At 48.7% G+C, this 19,981-nt stretch overlaps 1 protein-coding gene across 1 annotated transcript in view; it reads left to right on the top strand.

The window, feature by feature from the left end:
• Nucleotides 1-1,618: 1,618 nt before the first annotated feature.
• The window catches only part of PIWIL2 (piwi like RNA-mediated gene silencing 2), a 117,643-nt gene continuing 99,280 nt past the window's right edge, over nucleotides 1,619-19,981 (top strand). Inside the window, exons 1-3 of the mRNA XM_066593461.1 lie at nucleotides 1,619-1,636; nucleotides 16,211-16,370; nucleotides 19,623-19,722. Coding sequence (XP_066449558.1) covers nucleotides 16,212-16,370; nucleotides 19,623-19,722 — 259 coding nt within the window. The 5' untranslated portion in view covers nucleotides 1,619-1,636; nucleotide 16,211. The remainder of the gene's footprint in view (nucleotides 1,637-16,210; nucleotides 16,371-19,622; nucleotides 19,723-19,981) is intronic.

The following is a 19,981-nucleotide window of genomic DNA, read 5'->3' as shown; positions in this document are numbered from 1 at the left end:
CTATATACCCATCAAGTATCGGGAAGAGGCGCACTATATACCCATCCAGGATCGGGGAGAGACGCACTATATACCCATCCAGGATCGTGGAGAGACGCACTATATACCCATCCAGGATCAGGGAGAGCAGCGCTATATACCCATCCAGGATCGGGGAGAGACGCACTATATACCCATCCAGGATCTGGGAGAGCCGCACTATATACCCATCCAGGATCGTGGAGAGACGCACTATATACCCATCCAGGATCAGGGAGAGCAGCGCTATATACCCATCCAGGATCGGGGAGAGACGCACTATATACCCACCCAGGATCGGGGAGAGCCGCACTATATACCCATCCAGGAGCGGTGAGAGCCGCACTATATACCCACTCAGGATCGGGGAGAGACGTACTATATACCCATCCAGGATCGGGGAGAGCCGCACTATATACCCACTCAGGATCGGGGAGAGCCGCACTATATACCCATCCAGGATCGTGGAGAGACGCACTAAATACCCATTCAGGATCGGGGAGAGCCGCACTATATACCCATCCAGGATCGGGGAGAGCCGCACTGTATACCCATCCAGGATCGGGGGGGAGACGCACTATATACCCATCCAGCATCGGGGAGAGACGCACTATATACCCATCCAGCATCGGGGAGAGACGCACTTTATACCCATCCAGGATCGGAGAGAGCCGCACTGTATACCCATCCAGGATCGGAGAGAGCCGCACTGTATACCCATCCAGGATCGGAGAGAGCCGCACTGTATACCCATCCAGGATCGGAGAGAGCCGCACTGTATACCCATCCAGGATCGGAGAGAGCCGCACTGTATACCCATCCAGGATCGGGGGGAGACGCACTATATACCCATCCAGCATCGGGGAGAGACGCACTATATACCCATCCAGCATCGGGGAGAGACGCACTGTATACCCATCCAGGATCGGGGAGAGCAGCACTATATACCCATCCAGGATCGGGCAGAGCCACACTATATACCCATCCAGCATCGGGCAGAGCCACACTATATACCCATCCAGCATCGGGGAGAGCCACACTATATACCCATCCAGGATCGGGGAGAGCCACACTATATAGCCATCCAGGATCAGGGAGAGCAGTGCTATATAATCTGGATACATAAAACTACACACAAATGTAATATTTTTATGACCTCCTATGTGATCTCTCAGCAAATTTCCTCTCATTATCTATGTCTCTTCTTCATACCCCTGACCACCAACTTAAGCAGTGCAGGTCTGCTGCCACCACTAGGGGGCGCTCAGGCGGCTTTATATAGCACCAGTTGAACTTAATCCATCTGCACCGGGCGCCCCCTGGTGGCTCCTATTAAATTAGACTTTCAGGGATCCTACTTTCGGGACCGGTGCTCGTCCCTGTTCACATTATAACCCCCCTCCCCCTCCCCCTCTCTCCCTCCCGGTGTACGTTGAGATTTGTAACCGTTTCTTTTCCCTCAGTGTCTTCCATGCAACGCCCCTGCGGACCAATGAGGAGCTTATCCTCTTTGAGTGACGGCCTCGCTAGCCAATCAGGGGACAAGTAGGCATATCACGTGACGGAAACCCTGTAGCGCCCGTTAGTTGTAGAGCTGGCGGCGAGCGGGAAGCGTGAGGTAATTCGATCTGCTGCGTCACTAACCGTCCTGTCCCCGCCGGTACCGGCCCGTACACGGTTATATGTGACGTCAGACAACGGCTAGTCAGGTCCTACAGTATGCACAGGTCCCACCCCTGCCGCTCCCTCATTACTGTGGCGGTGTGACGTCATATGTCGTCATGTTTGTGGTTTTCAGCTATGAGGTCATCAGATGTTTCCTTGTTGCCATGACATCATTGTGCAGCTTTTTTCACCTCCAGTGCCGCGGTTATAGTGTGTGGCTGCGGACGGCGGTCTGTGCCCGTGTATTGTGAGATGGCGGAGGCTATTGTTGGCGTTCCTCCATACGGTTACGATCACAGGGAGGGGAAACGGGGCGCCTTTACTGTTGTGGAAAGTATGCATTAAATTGGCGCCAAAAAAGGTGGTAAAATCACCACTTTTTACACCGATTTGTAGCAGACTTCTATTGAAAGAGTGAAATTAGCGCGAACCGGCATCAAAGACCGCGAATGGGCTTCAATGGAAGGGGTGAAATGTGCGCTGAGTCCGCGGCAAAAGCCGCGCCGGAATCAGTACCGATTTTGATGCGTTTCTTGTGGTTTTGATGCAGATTTTCCGCTGCGCGTGAAGCTCTTTCAGGGTGTTTCTAAACGCGCCAAAGTCTGTCCCGTGTCTATCAGGTAATGTCAGACACACGAGCCGTGAAACTCCACCCACTATTGTGGGAACGCCCAGAAGAGGCCGCCGCCATTGTATTCCCAAAAACAAACAAAAAAATCATACTTGTGAGAGATGTGCGCTTCTCGCAATGCAGAAATGTCGCACGATTTTCTGGGCGTGTGACGCGGCGTCGGGCAGTCGGTCACTTTTGTTTCCCGCGGCCCGAGAGACGCTTAGGGGCTAATTATGGTAACCGATTGTTCCTGAACGTCTCGCATCTCTCCATTCGCTCGGCGGACGTCCGCGATCAGCGGATGAACGGGCGGTTGGTCGTCCGTCGGCTCGTTGGACGCGGCCCGAGGATCGGCTGAACGGACATAGTAGTATAGCCGTGTGCCGGTACATCCACGGGGCAGACATGCGGATTATTAGGCCGTGAGCGCAATATATTTGTGTACAGCGCACATGATACAAGGTGGAGGAGCCCATCACAGCGCAGGGGTCTGTTCACAGCGGCGTATATTCAGTATGTGCAGTGATGGTTGCGGAGGGCCGCGGGGCGGACGGCTGCCAGTGACTTCAGTGGAAGCCGCCTAGAAATAGAGCGTGCTGCGATTTTTTTTTTTTTAAATTATTTTTTCTTCCCCGCGAATGGAAAGTCACAATTGTTTTCCGCTCGTGGGCAGGAACAACCGCTTTTCCGTAGCATGCTGTGGGCGGTATGTGCTGCAGGATCCGGAGGCGGACGCATGCTTCAGACTCTGCAGTGCACCTCCGCCTGCGGGCGGCCGCCGTATGGCGTACATTTGCAGCGTGGATTTCATCTCTTCAAACGAAGAGGTAGCATCCACGCTGGTTGGCGCAGGTTATCCCCCGCGGGGCATATCCTACATGGGAACAGATTTGAGGAAGGGCTGTTACTTGTTGCTACCAGATTTCCTCTCCTCGGTAGAGAGGGGGACCGGCAGGTGCAGAGGGGGGTGGTGGAACCGGCAGGTGCAGAGGGGGGGTGCAACCGGCAGGTGCAGAGGGGGGGTGTGGAACCGGCAGGTGCAGAGGGGGTGTGTGGAACCGGCAGGTGCAGAGGGGGGGGGGTGTGGAACCGGCCGGTGCAGAGGGGGGGTGTGGAACCGGCAGGTGCAGAGGGGGGGGACGGGACCGGCAGGCGCAGAGGGGGGGGACGGGACCGGCAGGCGCAGAGGGGGGGGACGGGACCGGCAGGTGCAGAGGGGGGGTGTGGAACCGGCAGGTGCAGAGGGGGGGGTGTGGAACCGGCAGGTGCAGAGGGGGGGGTGTGGAACCGGCAGGTGCAGAGGGGGGGTGGAACCGGCAGGTGCAGAGGGGGTGTGTGGAACCGGCAGGTGCAGAGGGGGGGTGTGGAACCGGCAGGTGCAGAGGGGGGGGTGTGGAACCGGCAGGTGCAGAGGGGGGGTGTGGAACCGGCAGGTGCAGAGGGGGGGGGACGGGACCGGCAGGCGCAGAGGGGGGGGGGGTGGAACCGGCAGGCGCAGAGGGGGGGGGTGTGGACCCGGCAGGCGCAGAGGGGGGGGTGTGGAACCGGCAGGCGCAGAGGGGGGGGGGGGTGGAACCGGCAGGCGCAGAGGGGGGGGGGGTGGAACCGGCAGGCGCAGAGGGGGGGGGGGGGGAACCGGCAGGCGCAGAGGGGGGGGGGGACGGGACCGGCAGGCGCAGAGGGGGGGGACGGGACCGGCAGGCGCAGAGGGGGGGGGGTGTGGAACCCGCAGGTACAGAGAGGGGGACCGGCAGGTGCAGAGAGGGACCAGCAGGTTCGGGAGGGGAGGAAAAAAACAACCGCCATCTGCAAACCTTCAATTGTTTCAGCATGGGGAGACTTTGCTGTGGATTTCACCCCCCAGGCTCCATTCACATCTGCAGCGGAGTTCCTGGCACAGATCCGGGCACATTGCCAGGCAGAATACCACAACGGGCTGCACTGTTTGGTTGGAAAAATGCCAATGGGCTGAACAGAAGCAGGATGGACCCCATTATAGTCAGTGTGGTCCATCTGGCGCCGCTTATCTCCAGCAGAGGATACCCCGGCATCCTGTAATATATATATATACACACACACACACACACACTGTGCTTTGTTGGCCACGTCCTTGCACGCGCCTGCCTGCACATAAGCATGTTTTAAGCACGCTGTCCCCCACCACCTTCCTAGTAACAGGCTTAAACAACATTGTACTAACGCAATGTAATTCCGTAAGTACTGCGTTCCGAACCCATGGAAAACAATATGCTGTACGCGGTAAAATAGAACATGCTGCGCTATTTTTATGTAATACATGCAATGAATATCCACAAGTGTGGCTGGAATAATGAAGATCAGCGTCCTCTCCTTGTTCACTGTGTTTTGTGCGTGTAATATGCAGTTTACCGTATTTTTCACTTTATATGACACACTTTTTTCACCCCACAGTGAGGAGAAAAAGTCAGTGCGTCCTATAAAGCGAGCGCGCCAAAATTCATGCTGGATGGCGCGTTCGTTTGGCTGCACGTCCGTCCGGGTCCGCTCCATAGCAGGGGAGGAGAGCAATTCTCTTTTTTCCTCTCCTGACAGCGCTCACCCCTACAGCTGATTGGTGGTGAGCGCCGGCGGGAACTGCTGCTGCTCCTCCACCTCCACCAATCAGCTTCCTCCTGCTGTACCACAAGCGCCATAGTTACAGAGCTCGCTGCCCCTGCTGTGGAAGAGAAAGCAGTTGTAGTGGTGGCCCGTTGCCATGTGGGTCAAACTATGCTTTTTCGACTCCCCTCTAAAACCTAGGTGCGGCTCATCATCAGGTGCATCTTATAGAGCGATACATACGCTAATTACAGTTGTGTGAGCCCGGCCTTGGGGCCTCCATCACACCGGCGACACTATATCACCGTGAGACTATCACAGCGATATTACACCGGTGGTCCGTGCGATAGCGCCGCCTTTTCTTGCAGCGATACCATGATTTTCTGGCGCTAGAAAGTCGTGTGACTTTGTAGCATCACTGTGTGTCTGTGCGTGTCTGTGCGTGTTGAACTTGAAATATAAGCCCTAGTTGTAGAAAAAAAAAATCACCTAAGAAGCGCTGTCAGCTCTGCTGTGTCTTCTCCCCAGTCCCTGGCAGTTGTCTTCAGCATCTCTTCTGGCTGGGGATTAGAAATCCCTGTCTCCAGGAAGCGCTGCCTCTTATTGGCTGAGCACTGTGACGGTCAGCCAGTCAGAGCCAGCGCTCCATGAACCAATCACAGGCATTGATTCGTTTTTTGGGGTTTTTTTTGTGCAAAAGCCAAAGTGGATCCAGCAAGAAGTAGAAGTCCTTCCTATATATTTCCCTTTCCTTTTGAACCCACTTCTGGCTTTGGGGGCAAAAAATGGAATTAAAACCTGCAGCTTTTCCCCCAAAAAAACCTGTGTGCAAAACCAACCTTAACCTTTTCCCACTGCATGACGTAGCCGTACGTGATGGGAGGGAAGGGGTTCCTGCAAAATGCCATAAATATACAACATGTAAGATATTGCAGGCTGAATGGCTGAGCCAACACCGTCAGCAGGCGGAGCAGCTGTGACTGACAGGTGGGGATCACAGAGAACTCTGATTCTCACTATTATCGCATTACATGCCATGATCAGTGTAGTTTCGCAGTTTGTACAGGGTTAACGCCCTTGGCCCACCGATGGGTTGCCATGGCAGCAGGATGCCAAACAGTGGCCTTTATGGTTTGCCATTGCTTGAAATAGGCAAGAAAACAGATAATACACTGCAGTACTGTAGTATCTGAGCAATTATAGGATAGTAGGTTCAAGTCCCTACAGAAACATTAAAAATTGGGAAAAAAATTAATAAAAATATTTGTGCACTTTCCTTGTTTTTCATAAAAGATTAATATGTAGTATTACTGCATCCATAACGACCCATACAGTAAACTTTACACGCTTTTCATCCCCCAGCAAACCTTAGTTGAAAAAAAAAAAATATAAGAGTTAGGCCTCCCTCACACAGGCATTTGCAGTAAACATAGCATTTTTCAACGCTGCGTTTATTGCAGATTCCGCCGGGTTTCAGCAGCACTGGCATGCATTATGCCAACGTTTTGGCTGGGTTTTCAGCACAGCTGCAGGTTTCCAGGCATTTGTCTGTGCCTGCAGAGCATCTCTTGCTAGTAACGGGGTTTCAAGACCACACCTCCAGCAAGAGATTGCTCTGATTGGCTGAGCCGCGAGCAATTCATTCATTGAATGGCTGTGATTGGTGCATCCAGCGCTGGCTGTGATTGGTGCTGGATTAGCCAGTCTTCAAACCCTGTCACTAGCAAAAGATCTTCTGACAAGTGCCTGGAGCTCTGGAAAGCAGCGCCAGCATTGGTGAGTATAACTTTTTTTTTTCTGGTAGTGCAGCTGCTGTGTAGCGCTTTCAGCATCATTGCTAATTCATTTTAATGGGTGATGCAGGGCTGAAAACGGCCAAAGATAGGACATGCATCGCTGTCGAAGCGCAAGGTTGAAGACACTTGTGTGAACATCCCCATTTAAATGAATAGGAGCGTTGTACAGCGTTTAGCTCTGCGCTAAAAAGGCAGGGCTAAACGCTGTAAAAAAAAAGTCTGTGTGAGGGAGGCCTTAGGCCTCATGTCCACGGCTGAAATGGAATTTTAAATCTGCAGCGTGATCCGCGCCCCATAGGGATGCATTATACACCCGCAGGTAGTTAAACACCTGCGGATGTCATTTTCCCCTGAGGCACGGATTGCATGTGTGGGAAAACACCCGCAGCATGCTCTATTTTAGTCCGGGTCTCCCGCGGGGATGGCTCCCACAGGCTTCTTTTGAAGCCTATGGAAGCTGTCCCGATCCGCGGCACACCCGCAGCTGAATGTCTGCTCTCCAGCGCGGGAGAGCAGGAGTTAAAAAAATAAATGGAGTGCCCGGCGCATGCGCGCGGCACGCTGCCGGTGTGCCGAGCACATCCGTCGGGCCGAAGAAAGAAGATCCGGCTGCGTCGGAGGGAAGACCCGCAGTGTCCGGACAGGTAAGTAATTCTTCTTTTTAGGCCTCATGTCCGCGGGGCAGGAGGGACCCGCTGCGGGATTCTGCATGAAGAATCTGCGGCGGGCCTGATTTTCCCCGTGGACATGAGGCCTTAGGGTGCGTTTATACGTCGCTGATTAGCTGCAGATCTGCTCCAAAATCTGGCAGCAAATCGTTGTCATTTTTGTTCATTTTTGTCTAATAAAAAACGCAATAGAAGTGATTAAAAACGTCACATATACCCCAAAATGGTACCAATAAAAACTACAGCTCTTCACAGAAGAAACAAGCCCCTACACAGCTCCGTCCATGGAAAAATCAAGAAGTTATGGGTCTTTGAATGTGGTAACGTCAAAAACAAATTGTTTTCTAAAAAAAGGTTGATTTTTTTTATTTGTGCAAAAGTACAAAAACCTAAGATATAGTTACCGCATAAGTTTTTCAGCACAAAAAAATGTGCTGAAAAAGCCCCCTACGGCTTATACTCGAGTGAGGTTAAAAAAAAACAAAAAAAACAGCAATACTCCCCTCCCAGCCGGTGCCTGTGTCGCCAGCGGTGCAGCAAGCTGCTTCAGACTTCTCCCTGCTGTCATCTCCCTGGCTCGGTTTTCAATTCCCCCGCTGTCAGTGTTGTGTAACTAAGCGCTGTGATTGGATCGAGCGCCAGCCAATCACAGCCGGCACTCGATTATTCACAGCCATTTAGTGAATGACATCACTGGCTGTGATTGGTTTATTGAGCACCAGCTGTGATTGGCTGGCGCTCAATCCAATCACAGCGCTTAATTACACAACACTGACGGCGGGGGAATTCAAAACCGAGCCAGGGAGATGACAGTGAGGAGAAGTCTGAAGCAGCTTGCCGCACTGCCGGAGAGAGTATCACACCGGGGAAGCAGCTTGCCGCACCGCCGGAGAGAGTATCACACCGGGGACACAGACGCCGGCTGGGAGGTGAGTGTTGCTGTTTTTTCTTTACCTAGTATATAGTCGCGTATAGCTAGGCTTATACACGAGTCAATAGGTTTTACCAGTTTTTTGTGGTACTCAAGTATATGCGGTAGTTTCAAATTTATATGCAAATACATGGTTGCGCAAATATTAGCAACTTTTTTACGTCAGAAACACGTAAAGCCTCTTATACATGTGCCCCATAATTTTGGTATTGCTGTAATTGTACCAACCTGCAGAAAAAAGTTGTCGTGTCATTTAGACCGCATACTAAATGCCATTAAACAAAGGCAAAAAGCAATGGCAGAATTGATTTGTTCTTTCATCTTCCTCTCCCTAAAAATCACAGCATGCTCCATTTTCATGCGGGCTCCGCACGGACGGCTTCCATTGAAGACAATGAAAGCTGACCGACCCGCAGCCTGTCCGCAATGAACATTGAGGACAGGTCGCAGATTCCATGTCATCGCCTAGCGGTGGCACGGTAGGTAACAGTTTGGGGGGGGGGAAATCTGTACTGCGCATGTCCGATGGCGATGACAGAGCAGGTACGCATGGCTGCTGCCGGAGCCGGATTGCGCTGCGGGATTCACATATATCATGTGGCTGGGTGCGTGTGCGTCACTTACCTGGGAAGAGATGGCACCAGGATGCACTATGGGAAGAAGAAAAGTGAGCAGAGGCAATGAGGTGCTGTGTACTTTGGGTCCTGGCATCATGAGGATGTGGCACATATACCCCTTATCTAACCCTTATACAGACAGTGGCTTCTTTCAGCAGGACAGTGCTCCCTGCCGTACTGTGAAAACTGCTCAGGAAACAATGATGACCATGTCAGGGTATAACAGGCTGATTTGGCCTCCCAGATCCCAATCTGATAGACCATCTGTGAGATGTGTGGAGAGATCACACTGAGAATAAACCTGTCCGGCTCTCCTCATCCTTAGTTTCAGATGAGCGTAGTGCAACTCGTCCGTAATACGGATCTGTAATACGCACACGCCGCAGATGACATGCCATCAGCATTTGATCTGTATATGCCTCCTTATTTGCTGTCATGGGTTTTATTTTCTATTGGACAAAAAAAGACAAAATTAGGTTATGCTGAATTTTAATAACAGCTGTGAAAAATACACCCAGGTGAATACACTCATAGATTTACATTAGATCGGTATTACGGTCTGCAGTCATCTGAAAGCAGCCACAGCAATGCAGAGAGAACCCACTGCTGGATCCACAGTACTGGTAAGTTATAACCACGGGCACCAAAATAGAAGTTCACTGGTCCACCAATAAGATGCCTAAATGTTGGTGGGTATTACAGATTTTGGGGGTACTTTGTTGGAAACTTTTCCCTTTGTTTCTCTACTAAGTAAGGATAATGTTAGTGCAGGTGTAGCTGTACTGCGGTTACTTAATAATCTCAAGAAAATGTTTGTTACGCCCTTTTTGAAATGCTGTAACGCTAAGGGTGGAGGGAGCACAATGCCGTTACTGTATGTGATCATTGACAGAAGCATGCAAGAAGGAGATGTCCCTCCCCTCAAATATAGCCAACTGTACAGAAACAGTGTTTAATGTCTTAAAATGCTGGATATAGGAAGCCCTTGACCATGAGTGAAGAGTTAGACCAGTACATATTTTTCATACCACACTTTTAAGAAGACTTCAGAATAAGCTGCTGTGTACCTGAGGAATATTAATATGTCTGGCCATTATATGACGTGCCCACTATTTTTCCCCTCTGTATATCTGATTCTCAGTGTTCTTCATACACTGCACACAGGGAACTGTAGATTCTACTTTCTAACTATCTGTAACAGACAGAGAGAAATAACATCATTGTGTAGGTGTCACAAACCGCATGTCAGAACTCGAACCTGTGACCTCTCGTGCACCAGGAGATGAGTCTTAGTATCTTGCCCCTTGTCCTTGGCTCCGTGTTTTCTTGTCTAAGTGTCAGGACTAGAACCAGGAACCTCCTGTATTTCAAGCCGTGGCCCTTCTTATTGAGCTATCAAGCCTGTGAACACTTTCTATCCATAACTCTCAGCCTTGTTCTCTGATCCCTGTTATCTAGTTCCTGCCTCCTAGTCCTGACCCCGCCTCTTGCCTTAATTGCACTTCTTATAAAAGCCTGGCCCGGCCACTCCCTCAGTGCTTCACAGCTCCATTTAGTCAAGTTCCCCATTACCTGCTCCTCTGCCATTCCTGCCAAGACTACCCAATAACGACTCCTGGCTTCCACGTGACTATGCTTCCTGCCTCATCCTTTGTACTGCAAATGTGACCACCCAATAACGACTCTGGCTTCCTCCTGACTACTCTCCAGTCCCGTTCGGCTGCTAGACCCGTGGCTCCTAACTAGTGCCGGTAAGGCGCTACACTAAATCCACCACGTTTCTTGTACCTTCCCCAATTAGCTTCCTATATAAACCTGGCCCTGTTCCCTCATTCCTTGTGGTCTAAACCCTCTGCCTGTAAACCTACTGCCTTAAAGAAAGATTGTATCACCATGCACCAACCCTTGGCTTGATTCCTTACTACGTCTCTGCTAAATCCTGTGTGCTGCTTTTGACTTCACTGTGCCCTGGCGAGTGCTTACACTCGTGTAATAGCAGTCTGAGGCCGGTTTCACATGGCCCAGAATCGCGCAATATTTGCGCGTTGCAAGCCGTACAAATATGAGCCTCATTCTTTTAAATAGGGTTATACACATGAACAATGTTTTCCTACATGGCACCGCAATGGGAAACAAATCGCGGCATGTTCTATCTGGCTGCGTGATCTCTCATTGCAGCCCCATTGTTTTCACCAGGCTGGTGGCAGCGGCGCCGGCCCCATTGAATGCAATGGGAGAAACTCTTAGGTTCCCTTAAAGGTGTTGTCTCACGCCGAAACAGGTTTCTTTTTTTTTTTTTCCATAGCCCCCCCCCCCCCCCCACCCCCCCCCCGTTCGGCGCAGACGAGTTGGATCCTGCTGTTCCAGTAGGGCAGTATACAGCAGTACGGAGCAGTGGAAATGTGAATAAATAGACGATAACACGCTGTTAAGCCCGCCTGCACGCACACGGAATTTGAATTGTGAAATCTTGATCGGCACCCCGGATGATCTGCTTTAATATTCGCCCATTGGAAGGCATTGACTTCTGCAGCTTAAAGGGGTTGTCCCGCGCCGAAATCAAAAAATTTTTTTTTCAACAGACCCCCACATTATGTACAGTTAAAAAGAATCCATGTGTTATTTAAAAAAAAAAAATTCGCTTACCTGCATCCCCGTTCTGCAGCTTTGAAGATTCTTCTTTTCTTCTTTCAAAGATGGCGCCGATGGTCTTCTCCCACGGTGCACCGCGGGTCTTCTCCCATGGTGCACCGTGGATTTTCTTCTCCAGCCTTGCGTTCCACTGCCGATTACAGCCACCTCATTGGCTGATCGGCACCACGTGACGGAGGCGGAGCTACGATGACGCGGAGAAGAGGGAGGAGCCAGGACGCAGCTCGTGAGCCCGGAGGGAGACAGAAGAGGATTCCTCTGTGAGCAAGCGCGACTGTTTGTGCGACCAGAGAAGAGGCTTCATCGTCGCCATGGAGACGGGCACGCCAGCGCCGGAGGGGGTAAGTGTATAACTTCTGTATGGCCAATATTTAATGCACGATGTATATTACAAAGTGCATTAATATGGCCATACAGAAGTGTATAGACCCACTTGCTGTCGCGGGACAACCCCTTTAAGGCTCGGTTCCCACGGGATAGAAATTCCGTGGAAATCTCGCAGCTTGGCCGCAGCTTCAAAACCCTTGGCATTTTGCTGTGGGTTTTGGAGCGGTTCGGCCGCTGGCATCCCGTTGTGGTTTTCTCTCCCCGTAAAGAGGAGTGAGGCCGCAATGGAAAAAAAAAAGAATTGACATGCTGTGGCTCTCAATCCGCGCCGCATCGCCGGTTCCGCTCGGCTTTGCCGTGGCGGATTGGCCGCCCCATGTGGATGAGAATTTTTGCAAAATCTCGTCCACATGGCTGACTAATCCTGGGATTAAGAGCCACGGCCAGATTTGCTGCACAGAAATTCCGTATGGAATTTCGGTGGCCAATCCGTCCTGTGTGACCCCAGCCTGAGGGCTCCCACACACTGTCATTTATTTAACACGTTTTTTTTTTTTAAACATTAAAAAACGCAATTCAAGTTTGTACGATTTTTGTGCGAAGCGTTTTTAACAGAAAGTCCTACTGACATTTGTGTTAAAAAAACACAGCCTTAAACGCAAGTGCGTGGGAGCCCTTAAGCAGACGTGTGGATGCGACTTGTGTTTTTTGGGATTTTTCTCTATTTTTCTGCGGATGGGCTCCATTGATCTCTATGGGAGCGTTGTATTTGCAGTGCATCCACAATTACATTGCGGTTGGGCGTGGATTTTAACGCGAATAGCTCGCAGGTTGCTAGGAGACAACATAACAAAATGAGTAAAAGCAGCAAGAGTGCGGGGGAAAGACAATGCAGGACAGATTTTTTCCAAGGAAGAGCACACCACTATATCCACTGCAGTAGCCGGGGTATTGCATATGGGCATTTTCATTGCTCTGCCAAGCCAAGAGAGCAGCATGCCGTTCTAAGCTCTTACCACCACAAAAGCACTAGAGCATGTCGGCTTGGCATTCAGCTTTTTTACAGAAGGGTTTTCCAGTGGGTTGGGCAACTTTCTGATGTCCTCACCTGCTTGCGATCGGTTTTCCGCCTGGATGATACGCTGTGCATCCGCATACATCCGTGCAGTAAAACAATCGCATCTGCGTTCGTCCGCAGGCAGTCGCAATTTATTTACGCAATGAATCGCAGGTTTTTCGTGGCGGAAATCTGCTTGCGGAATCAGACTCGTTTGTGTGCAGGCGGCCTAACTCCAGCAGCAGGGCTGTGTGTGGACACCTCCGTCTCCAGGTGTGTCTATGTGACAGATAAGCTCACCGTGGAGAATTGCGGCATACACCGATTTGAATCCTGCGAGCAAAGATTCGCTATGATTCTCCGCTTGTGGACAGGGGGGCTGCGCGACGCTATGGAAGCTTGCACTGCGTTACTTGTGGCCCGATTATTGCCGCGAGTAACGCAATGCAAGAATGCCCATGGACAAGCAGCCTTAGAGTCTGGCGCTGTGTGCTGGAGAGATAAGTGCGGCTCGCTTTGGCCGGTGATTAGCTACAGCTTTCATATATCCAGTTTTTGAGATGTCCTCACTTTGCAACCGAAGGTGAAGACCAGCAGTCTTTTCTCTTTTATAGGACGGTAAGCAGCTGTCAGGATTCTACTGCCGATTCAGGAATCGGCCACTAGTGGCCGCTATTTCATATTTTAAAGTGTGTTGCGTTTTCCACTTCTTACCACTAGAGGCTGCTATTTTCCCTTATGTTTGCCCTTAAACAAAATGTCCAATTCTGCCTTTTGCAGAAACCATTACGCTTCCTGTTTGGGCCTACTTAAGCTCATATGGACTCCTTTGCTGTTTCCTTGGCTCCAGTCTTCTGCCCGAGGGGACGCTCTTCCTTAGACTGTTCCCATAACCCTTTTGATCACCTTGCAAGTTGCCCCTTTTGAAGACCCTTACCAAACCTCTATACGACGCTCAGCTCTCCGCCTCCCAGGCAGTTGGATTCTAGCCGTTTCACACCAGTATCGTAACCGCAGCTTTGAAAAAAAATTATTGTCCATAGATGACTATATAAGAGCGTGTTCACACGGCGAAATCTGACCTGGATTTTTCTGTACAGAGGCCTCCTCTAAAAATTGCAGCAGACACCTGTGGCTAAGCCCCATATTTCTGCTGCAAACCCACACGTGGATTTTGCCCTTGTGAATAGGCAAAATCTGTATGCAGAATTTCTGGCGTGGATCTGTGAAACAAGCGGCGCGCCGCAACATGGCTTTCAAATCCGGTGCGGAAAAATCTGGGTCATGAACCCAGCGATGAGTTCCCCATTCACATGAATAGGACATAGATTTGGGTGGGATCCACACCGAAATCTGCCACAGGAACATAACCTTCATGTTATCACCGATTGGTGTACATGGATAATAGAGGACAGGTATGTTTATACCCCTAATTTAAATGCCCCAACCCTGTCCGTACGTCTGAGCCAATTATGTTCGTCCATCTGTTTTCTGATGGGAGTAATTTCATGGGAATTCCAGTTTCTCTTGGCAAAAAAAGTCTGGGAGGGGGGGGGGTTGGCCTTGGGCTCCTGTCCCCCACTTTAAGCTAATACCACTTACCATAGAAAGAGGAGTAAATACCTTTAAAAATGGTGGCCCCACAGAAAATGCCTCTCTGAATGAACAGACTTCTTTCCTATAACGGCATAAGCATTCCTGCCCGTGATGTTACTGATGTGTATTTGTGGTGTTGTACATGTAGCTAGAGGTTTAATGCCTCATCTATTGTGTAAATCAAGTTTCTATGTTCAACACATTTCTAAAGAATTTTTGGTGTGTTTTTTTTCTTAAAAACCTTTTTTAGTTTTCATAATTATGACATCTTTAGACGGGATGAGAGTCGTCTAAACGACGGCACGGGCGCCGATGTCACCGTTAAAGTAGTTAGCGCTCGGGCAGAGCTTACCGCTGGATTGCAGGCTTCTAACTGAGCGCTTCACCTTCTGTGTGAAGCGGGGAGCATTTATACTTAGAGAGGATCCCGCGGTCCAGTGACTGAGGGTCAGCGATAATGAGAAGGGAACGAATCGTAAACATTTTTTGCTTTTATATATTTTGTTCATTTGAATGAATTTTGAGCAATAATCGGCCCGTGTAAATGGCCGTTAAGCCGAATGTGACACTTCTATTCTGTCTAAGCAGTCCTCTCATTATGATCACAGGCAAGATTATAATGAAAGGTGAGACCTTGAGGCCCAATGTCCACGGGTACAGGGAATCCCGCACGGAATCCACCCGTGTCCGCAGTCATGGGCATTTTTTTACCTGTCCGGAGCAGGTGCTGCTCTTCTCCGTCTGCGGCTCAAACTTCTTTCTTCTGCACTGCACTGGCGTGCCGCGTACATGGACAGTACTTCTTTTTTTTTTTTTTTAAGTCCTGCTTTTCCGCGGATCCATTGCACGTCCACAGTGTCAGCTGCTGGTGTGCCGCAGATCGGATGGCTTTCATTGACTTCAATGGAAGCCGCCCTTTGGGGTTTGCGATTTTTCTCCCGCACGTGTGATCTGCATGCTTTTAAATCGTTTACAGATTCTAATGCATCCCTATGGGCTGCTTGATTTGCGGATCTCCTGTGCGGGCGCCTCAAATCAAATCTGCCTGTGGACATTGGGCCTTATATAGATAACACAGGATCCACCATTCACAATAACTGATGTCCCAACATGCCTCCTTCCCGCTCCCTGCACAATGACCTCTGCACAGATCCCATATCACGCCCAACGCTCTATCATAGAAGTCAGTGGGTCATCTCCTGTGCATTATTGTGTCTGTGACCCATGAGGTTGCTGTAAAGCATATCTCTAAATGCTGATAACTGCAGTGATGAAGCGCCATCAATTGTACGGCTCTGTTAACATCTGTTGGGAGTATTCTCTGACATATACCCCTTTATACTCATATAGCAGCATATGCCAGCCATTGCCAGATACCCTATAGCATATGTACATATAGCAGTGGCCCACTGTGTAGAAAGGTGCCATCTGCTATGCTTTTCTATACAGTAATAAAAAAAGGATATGCCAGTGCATCCCATCCTGACAGAGACCTAAAGGTCACTCTTGTCTTCCATTGGTTGAATAGGGGCCAGTGGCTATGTTCAGCATTTGCACTAGAAGATTTTTCCAGGACATACGCTGAATGTGTTCTTCAAAGGCCGTGCAAACACAACCTAAGGTGCACAGAGTGGTTTTACTGATCTCATGTTCTGTGGAGAATGTTATTACATCTGTATAATTTGTCTTGTAGAATGGATCCTACTAGACACCCATTTCAGGGCTCTCGCTTTCCAACGCCCTTTGGAGTTAAGTTATCACCTGAATCCAAAGAAGGAGCAACCGGGAAAGCAGCTCCTCTCTCAAGAGGTCGTGGATTGGAAGTAGCTGCCAGTTTAGACCCAATAGTGAAGGTAAAATTAAACCTCAATGACATCTTAATTTCTTTTTAAACCTAATAAACTTTGTTGAATATACACAAACAGAAGCAGGCGTATGGAGCCCACAAATACAGAAGGGGATCAAGCATGCAGGGCAATTCATGAGCCTACAGCAGGGATGCACAACCTTTTCTGGTCTGAGGGCTACTGTAAGATTGCACCAATCCCAAAGCCACACTTGCATGAAGGGGTATTACCATCCGAGATATTTATGGCAAATCAAAATAAATTTTTAATAAGTGCCAAGCCCTCTTCCAAGACTCCGAGGTGCCGAGATTCCCACTTGTCAGGTAATTCCGGATGAAGAGAGCCGAAATGAAGACCTCATGCATGCAGCTCTTTGCTTTGTAGTTTTGGAATTGCTAAAACTTTCAAGTGCTTCAGTATTCCTATAAAACTACAATGAAAATGGCGGTACGCATGCATGGCCACCGTTCCTCCCCATCTACTCCTTTCTGGACTGCAGCACAAGGTACAGGAGATCCTATTCTGATGATACAGTCGCGGGCAAAAGTTTTAATGCTGACACAAATTTGGGGTTTCACAAAGTTTGCTGCTTCAGTGTTGGTTGCAGAAGTTCAGTTATAAACATTTCGTAAGGGTTTAAACCTTCATTGGCAAATACATCACATTTAGACACAGACACAATTTTCCTCCAGAAGAGTTGGCTCACTCACAATTTTACCTAACACTGCACTAAATAAAGAAGTGCATCTAAACATCCTCTAAGAGCAACTGCTTCCGACCATCCAGGAACAATCTGGTGATGGACAATGCTATTTCCAGTTTGATGGAGCTCCATGACAAACTTTGGCAAAGCCAAAATTTGTGTCAGTATCAAAACTTTTGGCCACCACTGTATATGGGGATCCCTGAAATGCCCACACACTGCACCCTTACTACTAAGCCTCTGCCCCAGCACTACATGCCACTTCTCTTCTCTCTGGCATAAAAAATACATGTAAGCAGATACAGACAAGTATGTCCACCCAGAGGGTTGGGGAGACTGTACAAAATACTGAGGCAGGCTGCAGGTTATGCACCCCAAGCATAGGGTCTCAGGAAGGATGCAACAAGTGGAAACCTGTAAATCACTAAAGTGCGCAAAACAAGGTAATATGAAACGCCTTAGATGGTTATAGTTGTAGAGGTGAGGGTCAACCAATATAGAACAGGGATGAAACTAACAGCCCAGGGAGCACACAGGTTGTGGGGGTGTTGAGCCATTTTAGCCATATTTTTGTCTGATCAAGGGAGTAACCCCTACATTCAGAGAAACTGTAACAGTTCTGTCAGATGTGTGTCTGAAATGTGTGTAGTCTAGCAGTAGTAAAGCAGGCATGGTGAATGTATAGTCGTGTAGCTTGTCTGCCATAATTAAGGGAGACCAGTTTAGGTGCCTAAAATGCCAGGTCCCATTGCTCATCCATTAAAGTCTCCAAGTCCATTTCCATTTGTGTCTGGGTTAGTAGTATGCCAAATCTGTATGTCTGGTAAAAAAAAGGTAATAAGATCAGTAGGAGGAGACATCAGGGAACATTCAGGTATATGGAAGTCACAACTGGGGCTACTGAAAAGGGTAGAGTAGGAAAGGTCCAAGGGATTTTTGAGTTTTTCGAATGACTTAACACCTAAGTAGTGAGAGGCCATGTCCCTCTGATCGACCTGCGATCTCCCTCCATACATACCCCTAACCTCCAGGACGTAGCTGTACATCCTGTAGCGTTAAGGGGTTAATACACCGTAGTCCTAGCTCACAGCGCTCCCTTGCACTGCACCTAATAAACTATGAGTTTGCTAAAACAGCACCATGAGTACACATAAAAGATACAACACTGAATTCATCGGGTCCGTCACTACATCATGCTGCCCTCAGAGAAGGCAATTCAAGTGGGGCAACGGATTTAAAAAGTCAAACTTGGGTCCAGAAACATCATAATTATCTTTATTAACCCCTTAATGCTACTGCTGGTTCGGGGTATGTTTGGAGTGAAATCGGTGGTCGATCCTGCTCCATACAATGAGGGTGCCATTTTGTACAGTTGACACCCACCTGCAACAGCTCTGATCAGCAACACCGCTGATTGGAGTTGACAGTGGCATTTAAATGTCCTGATCGATGTTCAGGGGTCCCCACCCAACCCCGTGATGAAATTGCGGGATGCCATGGCAGCCGGAGGCCTTCTGAAAGTCCCCAGGGCTGCCATGGCAGATTGCCTTTCAGATTGCGGTATATTGCAATGTATGGTATTACATCTTACTGCTGAAGTGAGGAAAACAATTGCCAGTTCGATCTATCAAAGTAACGCATTATTTACTGCAGGAAAAATATTAAAAAAAAGAATTGTGCTTTTTTTTTTTGTTCACCCTGTCCCAAAGAAGAAATTATAATAAAAAGCTATCAAAAGTCCTATGTATTCCAAAATGGTACCAATAGAAACTACAGGATGTCCTGCAAAAACTGAGTCCTCGTACAACCTATGCTGACAGAAAAATAAAAAAGTTGGTGGTAGAAAATAATTTCCAAAAAGTAATATCTTTGAAAAGAATAAAAGTAGTACAGCAAAAAAACAAAGCAAAACGATATCGTTTGGTATCGTAGTAATCGCACTGACCCATAGAATAAAGTTATGTTACTTCTGTTGCAGTGTGTATGCTGAAGAAACAAGATGCACCCAAAGATGGTGTAATTCTTTTTTTTTTTTCCATCTCACTCCACTTAGAATTTTTTAAACGTTTTTTTTCCTTCTTTTTTTTTATGTACACTTTATAGTACGATGGAAAAATACAACTCGTCCCGCAAAAAACAAGTCCTCATACAGCGACGTTGATGGTTAAATAAGGGTTATGATTTTTTAAAAGGGGGAAGGAAAAAACGAAAATAGGGGAGGGTGGGAGGCCTGGGCCACGTCCTTAAGGGGTTAATAACCTGCATGCTCTCTCGACACTGACAGCATTCTCCCTATGCACAGTAATAGTTAGACTGCTTTCAATCGGCAGTGAGAGGGTGGGGTATCCTGCGGTTCATAAATATGCTGGACTCCTAGTTGCATCGTATTGTACCTAATAAACTGTAAGTTTCCCAAAGCCATACCATAGCATATAAGTGGCTCTGAAATCCACAAGTCTGTCAATGCTACTGGAGACAGATTCCCCTTGATGCGCTGCAAGGATCATTTGATGTGTTTATTAATTTTAATATATTTTCTGACCTTCTCTGTAAAGGAGTCACAAGGTCCCGGAAATGTGCTGCCTTCCCTGTTCCGTGGTTTGGGCCTCGAAACACAACCACCTACAGCTCCTGGTCGAGTGGGTGCCTTTATAGGTAAGTTCTGATAGAAGTGATGGGACTTCCATATACAGCAAAGTATACCTCCTGAGTGTAACGTTAGACACAACCTCTCGCCACATCAAGCTCTTTGTTTTAAGGCACTTTAGATCTCTCTATATTGGGGATTTTTGGGGTCATAGACAGCACTGCTTGGTTCTTCTCCACTGCAGTGATGGATGCAAAAAAAAGCTGAAAAAGCTGTTTTCAGCTCTTTTCTTTGGCACTCGTTTATATATGCCATTTTAACCACTAG

Source organism: Eleutherodactylus coqui, chromosome 2 (assembly GCF_035609145.1).
Source record: "Eleutherodactylus coqui strain aEleCoq1 chromosome 2, aEleCoq1.hap1, whole genome shotgun sequence".
NCBI classification, from domain to species: Eukaryota; Metazoa; Chordata; class Amphibia; order Anura; family Eleutherodactylidae; genus Eleutherodactylus; species Eleutherodactylus coqui.
The sequence above is the reverse complement of the archived record's forward strand: the minus strand, read 5'-3'. Positions and strand labels throughout refer to the sequence as shown.